Source organism: Astyanax mexicanus, chromosome 14, assembly GCF_023375975.1.
Source record: "Astyanax mexicanus isolate ESR-SI-001 chromosome 14, AstMex3_surface, whole genome shotgun sequence".
Taxonomy (NCBI): domain Eukaryota; kingdom Metazoa; phylum Chordata; class Actinopteri; order Characiformes; family Acestrorhamphidae; genus Astyanax; species Astyanax mexicanus.
Window position 1 is genome coordinate 35,548,180 of NC_064421.1, and position 15,348 is coordinate 35,563,527.

At 35.0% G+C, this 15,348-nt stretch overlaps 1 protein-coding gene across 3 annotated transcripts in view; it reads right to left on the minus strand.

Moving 5' to 3' along the window:
- The window catches only part of xpo1b (exportin 1 (CRM1 homolog, yeast) b), a 36,321-nt gene that overhangs the window by 16,080 nt on the left and 4,893 nt on the right, over nucleotides 1–15,348 (minus strand). For 2 of the 3 annotated variants that reach the window (XM_022672721.2, XM_022672719.2), the window contains exons 4-19: nucleotides 12,138–12,210; nucleotides 10,354–10,415; nucleotides 10,231–10,275; nucleotides 9,913–10,094; nucleotides 9,722–9,770; nucleotides 8,697–8,816; nucleotides 7,506–7,634; nucleotides 7,235–7,393; nucleotides 6,931–7,128; nucleotides 6,103–6,241; nucleotides 5,464–5,645; nucleotides 5,221–5,377; nucleotides 4,743–4,906; nucleotides 3,168–3,302; nucleotides 2,628–2,811; nucleotides 1,815–1,921 (exon numbers count right to left, since the gene is read on the minus strand). In XM_022672721.2, coding sequence (XP_022528442.2) covers nucleotides 1,815–1,921; nucleotides 2,628–2,811; nucleotides 3,168–3,302; nucleotides 4,743–4,906; nucleotides 5,221–5,377; nucleotides 5,464–5,645; nucleotides 6,103–6,241; nucleotides 6,931–7,128; nucleotides 7,235–7,393; nucleotides 7,506–7,634; nucleotides 8,697–8,816; nucleotides 9,722–9,770; nucleotides 9,913–10,094; nucleotides 10,231–10,275; nucleotides 10,354–10,415; nucleotides 12,138–12,210 — 2,085 coding nt within the window. Of the gene's footprint in view, nucleotides 1–1,814; nucleotides 1,922–2,627; nucleotides 2,812–3,167; nucleotides 3,303–4,742; nucleotides 4,907–5,220; nucleotides 5,378–5,463; nucleotides 5,646–6,102; nucleotides 6,242–6,930; nucleotides 7,129–7,234; nucleotides 7,394–7,505; nucleotides 7,635–8,696; nucleotides 8,817–9,721; nucleotides 9,771–9,912; nucleotides 10,095–10,230; nucleotides 10,276–10,353; nucleotides 10,416–12,137; nucleotides 12,211–14,350; nucleotides 14,419–15,348 lie in introns of all 3 variants that reach the window. The other variant, XM_049463541.1, reaches the window with a different exon arrangement.

The window sequence follows — 15,348 nt, forward strand, 5'->3', positions numbered from 1 at the left end:
AAATTACATTAGTATAAATAAATACACATATAAATGTATAAATATATAAATAAATAAATTAATGAATAAATTAATGTTGAAATTAATAAATATATAAATAAATGCACATATAAATGAATAAATAAATAAATATATAAATAAATACGTGCACAAATAATTGTATAGGTAAATAAATTAATTAATACATTTCTTATTAATATATTTATTTATTCATTTATATGTGCATTTATTTACATCAACATTCATTTATTTATTCATTTATTTATTTCAACATTTATTTATTTATACTTCTGTCATTTTTGGTCCTCCATAGTAAACACGCCTGCTTTCATTTTTCACACTGCGAACCTGCCATGCAGTTACAGTGTCCGCTCACAACTTCTCCCTCTTTCTTATCAATAAATAATGCAGAGTACGTGTTGGACAGCGTTTGACTTGCTCCACCTCACCATACACTATAGTGATGCTTCTCTACTATAGGAACTCATATTCCCAACTTCCACTGAGAAAGTAATTATATGCGCTCAAACTGCGGTACGCTTTCACTGCGTTTCAACAAGATAGTGATCACATCTGGGTAGGTCACATCTGGCAAGCGTTTTAAATCAGAGGAAAAACTTCCTTCTTAAATCCTTATCAAAATGATCAGGAAAAGAGGTCTGATCACTTTTTACTAATTTCTGACCATATGTTTGCTCTGTTTTCGGGGGAATTGCGAAATATGCGCTCTCATTTTGACAGCTGAATACTTGAAAATAGCGCCACCGGAAGCATCGAAGGAACAGACATGCACAGTAGCTTTGTTATTGTTTTCCTCATTGAAACGCAAAGAGGAGAAAAACTTGCAAGCGGCTCCTTAACCCTTTCTCATAATTGGATTCACCTGTGTTTGTAGGTCAAAGGTCAATGAGCTTAGCAACAAGTTCCAAAAAATAAGTGCTAAATGTATTAAAATCAATAAAACGACAAGGGTGCCCAAATTTAAGCACCTGCCTAATTTTATTAAAGAATTATTGCACACTTTCTGTAAATCCCAACAGAATCTCATTTCACATCTTAAATATATCATACAGCAGATCAACACTGATATTTACTGAAATTGCAAATCCAAACAACCAATGATGTATAAAAGGAAAATTATGAAAGTTATTAGGAAGGCCCAAACTATTTTTAACCACTGTAACTGTTTTATCAAATGCACTTTTTACATATTTTTTAAATATTATTTTTCATATTATTTTACACCACAAAAATCTGATATCTTAAATAAAACACTACCATATTCCTCACACTATAAATCATCAGTGCATCTTATGTATACATTTTATCAGTCAGGTTGTAAGGAACAGTAAAGCCACTCTGCTGAAGAGCAGTGTTAAACAGGAATATCAGTTTAGTTCTCCAGCAGTATTACATTAGCCAGTAACTGCGCTAGCTCTTTGGTCGTTTAGAGGTAAATATTATTGGCATGTAGCCTGCTACTAACCCCGGCTAACCCCTGTACAACTGAAACAGTATTAGCATGGTTAGCCACTAATGCTCCAGCTTTAGTGGGAATCTGAGCTTACAGTAAATAAATGTAAGCACTTACCTCACCCAAATAAACAGTTTTCAGGAGAAAAATCTGTGTAGATTAACATCCAGTGTTTGTTGGGCTTGTCTAAAATGTTTTAAGAATTACAGTTTTGTTGGCATCTGGTGTGCCGTATATATAAAACAGACCAGAAAATAGAAATGTATTAAATAGTGAACTATATAGTGTAAAAAATATGATGTTCAGGATACGTTTTACTATTTTATTTTGTCTTGCTTACCATCTGTGGGTCATTGGAACGGCTGACCCAGCCTGAGATGAGTTTGAGAGTCTCTCTCTTCACAGTGCGCATGCTTCTGATCAGAGGCTGTTTTGTCACCATCTCACCTGCGCAAACACGCATATATAAATAACACAGCAGACTGGCCTTTACACGCAAACACAAAACACAACAAACAGATGACACACTGTGTTTATTTTCTGCTCAGCAAATGTGTCTCTGGACTGACACCACTCCACTAAAGCTTCGAACTAACACTAGTGTCTTAGTCTTAGTATAGTGACACTCTAGTGTCTATACATGGAGCATCAGAGACTTCAAGAAGTGTTTCTACTTAACCTGCTTACTGTAAAATTACTGCAGAACTGAAACAATCTATGTTTAATAATTACTACAATTGTAAGCTCTTTCTTTCACAATGATTTTATACAATTCTGTGTAGAGATTTTAAGTGTAAGCACAAGATTTATATTACATCTCCTGACACTAAAACTGATATTATATATCATATCATAACATATTTTTTAGGAAGTAGTTGAGAACTGGAGAACAAAGCTTTGTTTTAGATTTCTTCTGGACAAGCTCAGCCAGCACCCCAGTGGATGAGTTAAATTCCATCACCAGCTCACATGAGCGATACTTGCTCTTAAATTAGTGTTTAATTGAGCTTTTCATGTTAAGTACTAAGTATTAAAGAGTACTACAACTTTTGCACAGTACTGTATATGCCACAGCAGAAACACTACATACTGTACAAAAAATAAAAATAAAAAATAATAATAATAAAAAATAAAAATATACAATTTCACATACCATTGGTTTGTATGGCTGCAGAGATGTTCTCGCTGAGGCATTTGTACACATTGAGCATGTCCAGGTAAATACGTCCTAGCTGAATGACAAAGGGGTGACCCACGGCCTTACATGCCCTCACATTGGTCTTCAGAATGCTGCCTAGCTGCTTTACTGTTTCTGGGTCCTTCAGAATGTCCACGTTCTGCCACAAAGGGGAAAAAATATACTCATGATTTGTTTATCATAACCACCTGCAATAGACCCACTAATCTGTAAAATCCTTATTTTGATCAAGCATTTAAACAACTCTGGATCAGATTCCATTAAAGCTAAAATAAAAAATGTATTGACCTGAAAAATGTTATATACTTAAATAATTGAAATCAACATTTCATATAAAGCAAATTAAGGAGTGATGCTGGTCCTTTTTTACATCTTCAATGATCTACAGTCAGAATGACCTGCCCCAAAGGGATGCTTATATTAATGCTTATATAATAATGTACTAGAAATACTGCATTAACAGAATGAGGCCATGTGTAGTGCATCTTTTCTTACCTTGGTGGCCTGCTGAATAATGCTGTCCCACACCTGGTTTGGTAGCAACATGTACTTTTCTATCAGATGCTCCTGCACAGCCTGGTCTGTCTGAGCACCTATCATGTAACCAACAGCCTCATAGAACGTATGCACCTGAACAAAGAAAAGGATGTGGGTGTCACAGTGGGTTAAACTGGTAGGAAGATGAGGTGGTTTCCCTTCATATGATTTTAGCCAATAATATTACTACAGCTGAGATGAGTGGCAGAAAAATATAATTCTTTTTATGATAATGTAACAACAGTTTCCTGTGGCAACACATTTAGTTCAAGTTAACTGCAATTACAATTGTCTAGTCAATGCCACACTAGCTGTAGACTGATGTAACTAAAATTGATTTATTTGGAGGACGGTATGCATGGTGGAAAAAGAAAACAGCATTCCAAGACAAACACTTGACCCCCACAGTAAAATTTAGTGGTGGTTTTATCATGCTGTGGGGCTGTGTGTTCAGTGCAGGTACTGGGAATCTTGTTTTAGTTGAGGGTCACATGGATTCCAGTCAATCTCTGCAGATTCTTGAGAACAATGAATCAGTGAAAAAGCTGCGCAAGATAACAACTCTAAACACTGCTCAAAATCTACTAAGCATTCATGCTGAGGAACAAGTACAACATTCTGGAATGATCATCTCAGTCCACAGACCTGAATGTTATTAAAAAACTGTGGTGTGATTTAAAGCGAAGTGTCCATGCTTGAAGTTTTCGTCTGCTATATGATTTTAAAAGAAAGTCTTTATTACAGTTTTGTTTTATGAAAGTTAGTTAGCTATCCCCCACCATGACCCAGCAGCCGAACCTGCCTAAACAGCAGTTGCTAATTGCGCATCTTAAAATGCACCTTATAATCCAGTGCACCTTATGAATGAAAATAGATGCTCACTGATAGTGCACCATATAATCTGGTGCAGCTTACAATGCGAAAAATATGATACTTAGAGCCACTAAACCCTGAAACAAATTTGTCCCATTAATATCTGAAAAGTGATCCTTGAAGTAATGAAACATACCAGCCCTGCCTAAACATTTTTATAAACATTTTTTAATCTTAAAAAAATGCTTTTATTGTGACAATTTTGGCCTATGCAGCGCCCTCTCAGGTTCAACTGTCCTATAGGCATAAAGTGTTTGTGTTCTTTGGTACACAGACTAAATCACAATATGTAACCATCAGCGTCTCACTGCTATCAGAGGAACACTGCTGCTGCTGCTGCAGCTCAACCAATCAGCTCTCCATCCTGCCCTGCCTCTAAACCCATACATTACCCAGTGCCCCTCCCAAACTACCCTCCCATTTTTTTTTTTTTGTTTTTTTTTTGCCTTTTTCAAATTTGAGCTAAGGGTGGAGTGAGCAAAAACCAAGGGGCTTAGTGCCCCTTTAACATTCTATTGACAAACTTAATAAACTTGTCTGTTTTATAGTCGTAATAGTGACTAACATTTGTATCCCAGTACTTGTACAAACATACAGGTTTATTTATATTTAATAATGTCTAAACAGTATGTTACATGGTCCAAAAATGCCAGTTCTGACCTGCTGTGGCTGCAAATCACAGATGATTGTGTTGATATTGTTGAGGATCTCATCAATAAAAGGCATGACCTCTCCAACCTGCACCTGCACAAAATGTCTCCTGCACTTCTGAGCAATCTTAATAAATGTGTCACATGCCATGTCCTGCACTCCATCATGGGTCTCTAAGAAAAGAAAATATGAAACAAAATATATTGAGCATTTTACACTTACCTTACCCAACAGACGTAATAAACTTAATCAGATGTTTAAGTGTAATGTACTTGGAATAAAATCTACTAAATTAAGTTATTTACTGCAACCAAATTAGTTCAAAATGTCAAGGACAGAAAATACACAAATGTTTTCACTATTACTTCATGTATACTTTACTGCCAACATCCAGGAGGATCTAATCTCAGTTTGGTTGTCTCCATGTATAAAACAAAGCAAATAGACACTGTATACTAGCAAATTCCAAGCACACAGGTTAACTTACCATGCATAAACTCAAATAATTTGTTGACAACAGTCTTAAGGAATTTCCAGTGTGCACGAAGGAATCGTGGGTACTGACCCACAATATACATGATGTTAGAGGCAATGATGGCCTTGTTGTCCTTTCCACGCTTCTGCTCACACAATCCTAGCAGATCCTAAGAAACACACATACACAAAGTCATACTGGTTGGATCATTTACGTGAACTATTGAGAGATACTTTTAATTAAGAGAGAAAATACCTTAATGACTGTGACAAGGAACCTCTTTTCATCCTCTTCATGCATGGCTCCACTGATGGACCCAATAGCCCAGCACAGTGTGTTTAGGTTCTTCCAGGACCACTCAGTCCCATTTACCTGGTTATGAAGCTTTTCCGTCATGATGCGCTCAGTATCAGCATAGTCCAGATGGGTTAGGTATACTAAAAAGAAAGAATAAAAATACTGAACTGATTTTTAAGCCACCACTTGTAGCTGCCACGTTAGTAACATTTAGTGCAATAAGAGTGGCAAACAAACAAACAACAAAACAGCAGCCATTCTCTTAGCGCAATCAACCTTATAAATCAATAACTGTTTATAATCGCATCACTGATCTTATAATTGAATCAAATCGTTAGGTGTCTAGAAATTCCAACCCTAATAATTGATTATATCTAATAAAGTCTAAACTAGTGTCAATAATCAATCACTACAATTTCTTTAAAAACAAATGTCTCAATTTATTATTAAATAACACACAAACATTAAAATAGAGCAATGATTAACAATGTCTCAACTAGTGTCAGAAGTCAGAAGAATTTAATCAATTTAGTCAATATATGAGGTAAAGCACATAGTGTGAAATGATGATGTTAAGGTGTGAGTGTTTGTCCTTACCTAGAGTCTCTCTCATGTTCTTGTAGAGATTGATGGAGTCTGTGTCTTTCATAAATTCACGGACGACCTCCCCCTGATCATTTTCAACTACCAGTACCTCTTCTGGTTTAGCCATGCGGCTTACCATGAGCAGACGCACCTGAAACACAGGTACATAAATATCTTATACTCTATACACTATGAGTGTGAGCGTGTGTACAGTTTAATTGTACAGCTCAGGAAAGACATACATTTGCGAGTTTGTGTATAGTATAACAACACTTGGTCAGAAGATTCATCGACACAATTATTTAGACTAGTGAGAGCCAGTTAAATTACCAGGATTTTAAGTCATTAATAGTATGTGCAAATAAGGACATTTTACTGTACTGGGATATATTCTATTCTCTGTTCTGCTCTTTTTTGAAATATGAGTATGTATCATTTTTGAACAGCTATTTTTAAGAATCTGATGCTACTGTCTGAATGTCAATTTAATGTCATTTATATTAAATAACAGAATGTTAAACATTCACAATATTACTTAAAATCTAACTAAATGTTAAATTGAAATAAAAAAAATGCTTCATATAAAAGCCAAATAGGTATAGGTAGAATAGTAAAAAAGAAATCTAACTATAACTAGTAACTAACTGTAACTAGTAAAACTGAACTATGTAGAATGTACTGCTGATTAATCAGAAACAGATATTGGAAGCATATGCTATATGCAAATTATCTGTTTTTTATTAAACAAAAAGCTACATTTTCCCAGGTAATATGCTGGTCTTGGCATAAGACCAGCCCTAGCACACAATTTGAGTGTCTATCCACGTAAGACCTCCTCACCTTTGACAATACAGGTAGGTAGAGCTGCCTGCGTGGGGGCACGTCAAAGTGCTGGCTGCCAGAGAGCAGGGGTGAAGTGGAGGTGCTAAAGGGACTCTCTCTGTACAGCTCAGCTGCCAGATGGTTCCAATATTCCAGACAAATTTTAAAGATCTCAGTCTCCTCCACCTCTGACACTAGGAGCATGTAGTGGAGTGCCTAGAAGGGCAGGAAGATGAGAGATTTATTTAGAGAGATGCAAGCAGGAATGTTTTTTTTTTTTGAAAGCTTCACAGTAGAGTCACATGGATGTGGGAAAGAGTACCTCCATGAGGGTCTCTCGCAGGTTGAGTCTTTTCTCAATAAGCTGGCCATGTTCTTTTAGGAAGGTGCACAGAAATAAGCTGAGGTTTTGAATGAAGTTCTGCTCGTCATCTTTCCCGTTGGCGTATGCCAGGCGGATGTTGGTGTTCAGAGGCAGCATCTACAAACCACAACAAAAAGAAACAGATTTACCACACATGGCACACTGCCTGCTCTGTTTTACTATATGAGGGTCTTCTGTTGTAATTGCTCTGGTTTTATCTGCATGTTACCTGTTTAAGCTGCATCATAGTAAGTGTGAATAGTGTAACAAACTGCTCCTCATACTGGCTCACACTCACACCCGCAATCTCCGTCAGACACTTTAGCGTCACGTTTCGGAACATGGGAACGTTCAGGAACTACCAAGAGGTGAAGAAACCAGTGGAGAGAAGAGAAATTTTTTTTCACTTTAAAAGTTCTAACAAATGCACAAGCCTAAAAAATACATTAGAGGTTCTAAACCTTTTCCACCTCACCACCCAGAAAAGCATAAGTTTACTAATTTATCTTAATTTCTTTAACTGATTGTGTTTATTTTAGGGCTGTGATTGTTAAAGCATTAACGCACGAAATTTATTTTTATTTTTTTAATTATGCCCCAAGTTTGACCCCAATTTCTGCCATAATCTGCCCCTCTCCTGCCTGACTGAAAAGCTCCAACATGGCCAAGGAGGACACAGCATGGCCTATTGCACAGTAGTAGTATAATTATATATATATATATATATATATATATATATATATATATATATATATATATATATATATATAAATATAAAAAAAAACTAAACAAAACAAAAAACACAAATAGAATTGTTCAGCTGGTCTAAATTATACCAAGAAGTGCCAAGCTCTGGTTACCCGACTGCTTTTACTTTTACTTGAAATGAGTTTTGAGTTCAGTAGCGAAGACCACCTTTGGCGTTTACACTCATTTGCAGATAGTTTCCTTTTAGATTCACTTAAACAGTTGAGTAATTTCAAAAGAACTAGAAGAAAAACATCATTAGTGGATGATTCATTGGAATCATAAGGAATGATAAGCAGTGAGTAGAGAGATGCACCGATGTGGAAATTCTGGGACAATGCAAGTATTTCATATGTACAACAGCCAACGGCCATATACACATTTAGAACTTGCAGAGACTTGACACTCCGGTGTAACTTTAAAAAAATAAAATAAAATAACTATATTAAAATCAAAGAACTTTAAAAGTAGTGCGGCCAACACTGCGTGGTCCTTTTCCGTCATGCAACAAAAAAATAAATAAATAAACAAAATCATTTAAAATATTGGTCTTATCTGATGCCAATGATTCTAAGAAAAGTAATACCAATTTATTGCTGGTACAGTGCATCTCTAGCAGAGAGTGAGCTGGTATTACCTTGCTCACTATAGACTATAGAGCAGCTGGTATTACCTTGTACACAAGAGTGCTGATGAGTTTGGTCTCAAAGATGTAGCCAAGGGGGATCCAGTTCAGAAACCGCAGCAATGTTTCCAAAGTGGCATGCACCAAAGGAGCATTCTGGGAGTTTTCCTGAAAAGCAGTTAATTTTAGGTGTAGATTCATCTTACAAAAAGGCTTTTGAACATGTTTGTTGAAATTGCCATGTTGAAATGTACTACTAAAGCAACAATGATATTTAATGGTTTGATATACTTTAGCTGCATTCCAAAGCCTAAGCTGCAGCCGAGGTATGCTGCATTTTTCAGTTGCCACATCATAGAAGGCTTTTTCAAAGTAAAAGACCTTTTATATACAACTGTGAACTTCTGAACAATTTTAAGGTGGCCAATATCTTTATCTACCAGGGCCCTTGGTTAACCATAAATCTCTGCATATGCACAAGCCGAAGTAAATGGGGCAGAATTAATATTTAAAGTGTTATGTTTTTTTTTTCGAATTTAGAAATAAAATAAAATTTAAAATAATTTTAGTAAAAAAAAAAAATTAAAAAAAAAAGGACATCATACGAGTTTTGGACCACAATTGCAACGAACAATTGCTAACGAAATGAATAAGCCTCATTAGTCTGCTAAAATGCAGCTTCCGTCAAGGGTGTTAAAGAGGTTAATCTGCTTTTCTTAGGGTAATTGTCCATAGGTTCATAATATTTTTTTTCCAGAGAGCCCGATTCTTCTAATACAGGGACCTAAATGCATTCATTAGAAAGGATGTCACATTTTGTACATATAGTGTAGTTTGATAAATAAGGACACATTTCATAGACTGATCTTTTCTGTGATGTTTAAAATTTTAAAAATCAAATATTGATAAAACATAACAGGAAAAATATTTATTTATTTTCTGAACCCAAGAGATAGCCCTGCTGTGCTTGCACTAGGCCAATAATTACATTATTGACTTATTGTACAATATATTGGCATAACCTCAGTTATTTTACTTATCAAAAGGCCCATAAACACTGTGATAATACATACCATTACAAACTGGCAGAGCTGAAAGATCTGTGAGAACTCATTACACATGCTGTAAAAGAGGAGATTATTGAACATAAATGTATAAACACACACATACATGTAGGAATATTTCAGTTCAACAATTAAGGTTTTTTAAGCAAACATTTAATTCAAAGCCTAATTACTAATTATGTCCAATTCCGGAGCCTCACCTGTCTTTCAGGTGCTTAGCTTTCACCTGAGTCATCTGTCCACTGGAGAAGTCGAACACTTCCTCACTGAGCAGCTTCAGGATGATCATGTTGTTTTGACAGAGACTCTCACTGGTGCGGCTTGCTCCAACAATATCGCTGATGAAAGTGGGCCAATGCTTTGGCCATTCCTGCTTTAAGATCTACATATCCCAGAAACATAACCGAGGGCAATGATGGGCCACATTTACACATTTGCATAACACAGAAATAAACCATTTTTAAAATAATGCAACAAAAATGTATTGAACTAAATCATTAAAACAACAAAAGTCTTACCTGAACTAAAATCATGTTGAGTTTTCCAATGTACACCTTTTCCTTCTGCAAGCAAATTGAACAGTCTTTTTAATCGATCTGCAATCAGACAGGCAAAAGTTTTCCTAAGTGAGCCACACCTACCTCCACATTAGCTGCATCAGATGATGTCTTGATAATGAGACCAACAACATACTTTTTAATTCCTGCACACAGAGAGATTAGAAGGAGTGTGAACTTTTTGTTTTCCAAATAAATGTCAAATACAATGCCACAAATAAAACTAGAAACAAGATTTCTATGTAAAAATTAACATTACATGAAACTTTGAGAGAGGAGAAGAGTCCTCCAGTAAGAAATGAAAAAAAAAAAAAAATCAAACAGCTTCGGGCAAAGCACACTGGCTTTGGCCTGAAAGACTTGTAGATGCAGTAGATCTGACAGACAGTAGAGGGAGCAGCACCGAACGAGTCCACTTTACTGTGAACAAAATGGCAGGAGTTACACCAAGGTTAGACTGTGCTGCGTGATAAACACTAACACAAAAAGGCAAAAGAGAGAAGCAGAAGCCAATCATGCACAGCAAACTCTCAACCAGCAATAACCACACAGACCCAGGACAGAGTGGCAAGCCATTTCTGGGCATACAGGCATACACTCATTCGCACAGAGAGACATATACTTACCTGCATACACAACAGCTTTCATCTCAGGGCATTTTTATATATTTTTACAGAATAATAATGCTTACACAACCTTTTAAGAATATTAAATAATGAATAATTAAACACAGACCATTTGAATGATTAATCTCAATTTGTTTAAATATTCTAAACAAATAAATCAAATACAACCCCAATCCAAAAAGGAACCCATCTTTAATTTACAATAGAGAACAGAACACATTTTAGTGGAAATGTTGAAAGCAAAAAAGAACAAAGAAAAATACAACCAAACAATAATAATAATAAAGTTGTGTTTGCCATTTTAAATAAAGGATAGTTAAAATGCTTACAAAAAAATCAAATAAAAATATCTATAATCAAAGTGCTACAGAAGCTAAGGACCTACTGTCTCACAAAAAATTTCAATAAAGAATATTACTGTCATCCTTTAATGGAACTGACAATTTAAATGACAAGAACTTTAAATTAATAATAGTGTAGCAATTCATAACCCTGTAATTAGTCTGTAGCATATTTTAAAAGCACTTTATCCCTATTTTAATAACCCTATGATTATATACACTACTAAAGCAGAAGTGAAAAAGTGTTAATTTTAAAGGTATTACAATGAAAATGTAATAATAAATTGTTGTTGTTGTGGAGCACTTTGTTATTAGTGTGATAATCTGTTTTACTGGTGCGTTACTGGATAGGGGGAGGTCAACAACAACAACAACAACAACAACAACACTAAAGGGTATATAGGCCCAAAGAATTTAGCTGTTGAGATGATGGTGCTGCAGCCAAAATTAGCTGTTTCGCTTACAGTGATATGGAATTCTGAATAGTGCTGTACAATTTCATAAGGTTGGTTGATACATAATATTCCAATATTGATATAAATATATAAATATCATAGTCTAATGTCTGTACCTAAAATAAATTTGCCAATTCATGTGCTGTAACTGTAATGAATGTCATTGACCGATAAAGGTATACTAGACAAATGAAATGATATAGAAGCATTTCATTGCAATACATGTTCATTAAAAAAAAGCTTAGATCTTAATTTTACTAATTCAAAAAGTCACTTTACTACAGCATAAAATTTAAGTGCTGCAAAGAATGTGTGTCAAGTTAATTCTGCAAGTTATATCCTGAACAAAACTAAACAAATCACAGCACTCACATTATCCAGTTGTAACATTATAGTGTAAAATAAGGTGTGCAACACTATAGCCAATAATACTGAGTCAGGCTTACCTTCACACTGGTTTCTTGGAAGTATCTTCCATCTTGTTTTAATAACTGTTTCCAGAATCTGCAGAGCATAGTACTGTAATGCCAAAGGAACAAAGCACACATTAATGACTTGAACTAGATGGCTACCATATGAGCTAGTGCTGTATTGTGTATTTTTTTTCCAATTATGACTCAAAAGAATAGAGAAAGAAAATTCTCTAAATACATTAGAAAAAAACGTATTCAAATTAGAGCTTTACACCTGATTCAATACACTTTCATGCAGGTTTGATTACAAATGTATTAAACCCTATGGTTTTGCTTTTAATCATTCTATAGAATCAGTGTATGCAGAATAAACCTGTAGGAGTGTTGCTGTTTCTGCCAGTATCACACCAGAAAGTAAAAGACAGGAAAGAAAACACTAACAACTAAATGCTAAAAGCCGTTGCATTCAGCTACAACCACACAGGAAGCCAGAACACCTACAGAAGTACCAATTGTATTTTGAAATTGATGACAAACAAACATTAATAATTAAAACATCTACAATAATTAAAACTTTTAGAACAGCAATTCTCCTCAGATTACAATTTATAACTTTCGATTACGAAACATCTATTGACCTGACCAGTCTACTAATTATCAATCACAATATCAGGAATTTAATTGGCATTCCCCAAACTGTTTCACTTTTAGCTGGTGTGGGTCTTGGGAACAGCAAGACAAACCACAGGTTTTGGTTTATACACCTATATCTACAGTGCTTCTGGAGCCTTTTCGTGTTACAGAAATGTGAAAATTTCAGATAAATCAGTATTTGTGTTACTAGCATTTGTGATATTTTGATCAACAGCATTTCAGCTGTAGGGATCAACAAAGTTAAGAAAGAAAGATGTGATAATCAAGTGGGTGAGAACAAAGACAGATGCAGAGACAGAAGCTAAATGTATAACAGGTTTCACACAGTGAAGGACATGACAAAGGTAAAATCTGTAGATGTACATCCTGCAGATTGTGTGTCACACAGTTTTAAACCCCCAAAACCCCAGATCTTCACCTTTAATTTTATTCAAAATGAGCCAAAACATAATAACACTGCAACATTTCAATATTCCAGGCACTCAATTTTGCTGACAAAGTACCTAACTGTAGGGCTGGACCAGAGTATTTGGGTATTTGGATATTTGTTTGTTGGGTAGGTATTTCTATATTAAATTTGTTAACAAGATATTCCGCTTTTGCACCAAAAGGAAAAGACACTTTGTTGGATAAATTAAATAGCCTAAATAAGTTTAATTTTAAATTTAAATAGATATATATATGTAAGAACTAAACCACCTCCATCCAAGCATATCAGCATGAGAAAAGACATCTGTGATCTGTTATGTAATTTGTTGTGTCAGGGTTTTGACTCAAGACACTTGTTTTTAAAAAGGTCTATATAAAAATATTTAATACAATATTTATACGTGAAGACATAAATGGAGTTACACAAATTAAGATAAACATATTTTTACACTATAATTAGATTACGTAAGTCTTCCAGTTTGGTATGAAACCTCTGAACCTGAGCTACAAAGTCTGGAACAGCAAGTTAGACACAATAACAGCCAGACTTGGAGCCAATATAAAAAAAAAAAAAAAAAGTCACCAGCCAGCCTGTGCATATATTAGGTTATTCATTTTTTTTTTCATATATACTAGAAAATCCAAACATAAATGTGTTTTAAATCTTAAATAATTAATAACATAATTAATAATGTATGTAATCATTACACCTCTTCCCTGCTCCCTGACAGGGTTGACAAGGGTTTTAATGTGTGCAGGAAAAAAAATGGCATTCAGGCCAACGCCACTAAACTTTTTTTTTTTTTTTTTTTTTTTGAAAGACTGATGAAAAGAAAAGTAGAAATGTACAAAGAGAGAAGACAAAAAAACAACTAAGACAAACAAATGATCCCTACAGCAGAAACACCTAGCTGCCCTACACCTAGTTAGAGTAATACCTGCTACCTGCCTAAAACCAGAAATTAAAAATGATATCCAAGAGCAAGAGTGCTGGTCTAGGATCAGTTTCTCCTACTGAACACAACCATATGAAAGAAGGAACTGATTCTGGATCAGCATCTTCCTCTGAGATGCTGCTTAGATCTCCCTCCTCCAGATGAGAAGCAAATGCAATGAAAACGGATGCAGAGCAGAATTAAGTATAAGGGAATGAAAAGGTAGACCTTGTGGAGGCCTGCCGCCCAAAGCCTAGCTGTGTCAAGGTGCACAGGAAGACACACCCCGTTTCTTCCTATTACAAGCAATCAACATAATGGAACATTGTCATTAATAATCAAATATGAACAATTTCAATTAAGATATTCTCTTTGATGATTTGTGTTTGATATTTGATTCTCATAATTTTAACCCATAATGATATAAATATAAACAATATAGGAGAGGGCAAATGATTGCAAGTGCTAAAGCACTTTATATAATATTTCAGATTGGGGAGGGGTCATTTTGTTTTTCAAAAGAGAAATTTAAAAATGTTACTTGTATGAAAAATGTGTTATGTTTTTTTTTTCTTAGTTAAGCTAAAGCCACTAAAGCCCTCACATTTTGGGCAGCTTAGTATCAAATTATAGATACTACTAATAAATCCACTCCAAACATTAGTTGTTATAATGGACAGAAGGTTAAGAGCACACTAACAGCAAGCCCAAACAAAACAAAACAAATAAATAAATAAATAGATAAGTACATGATAAACTAGGTGGGCAGTACTTTGAGGAAGCCTTTAAAACAAGGGGGAAGAAACACCCTCCCAACAACTGCAGAATATAAATGCTGAGTATATTAAAGCCCCAAGTAGGATTAATCTAAACAGTCACCACCGGATTAGCCCCAAGCGTAAGAAAATTTTACACTCTGCCTTTTAGAAAGAAAGCCAAGATCATCCAAAACTGCTTAAGTGATTCCTAATTGAGGCTTTAAATGAGAGTTGCCTTCATTCAGTTTGCTCATTGACATAGGGGCCAAATACGAATATTAATACCCAAGAGCTTACAAAGAGTCTGTGGCACTGAGGTATTTGGTTGTAAGATCTAAATCTGCAGTCAGAAACTAAAGCCTCTGGGAACACGTAATAATTAGCCAAGAGGAAAAAAAGTGGCTTTCATGTTTATATATAAACACTGAATCATCTCATACAGATTTTTATGTTATTCAGACAATGCTG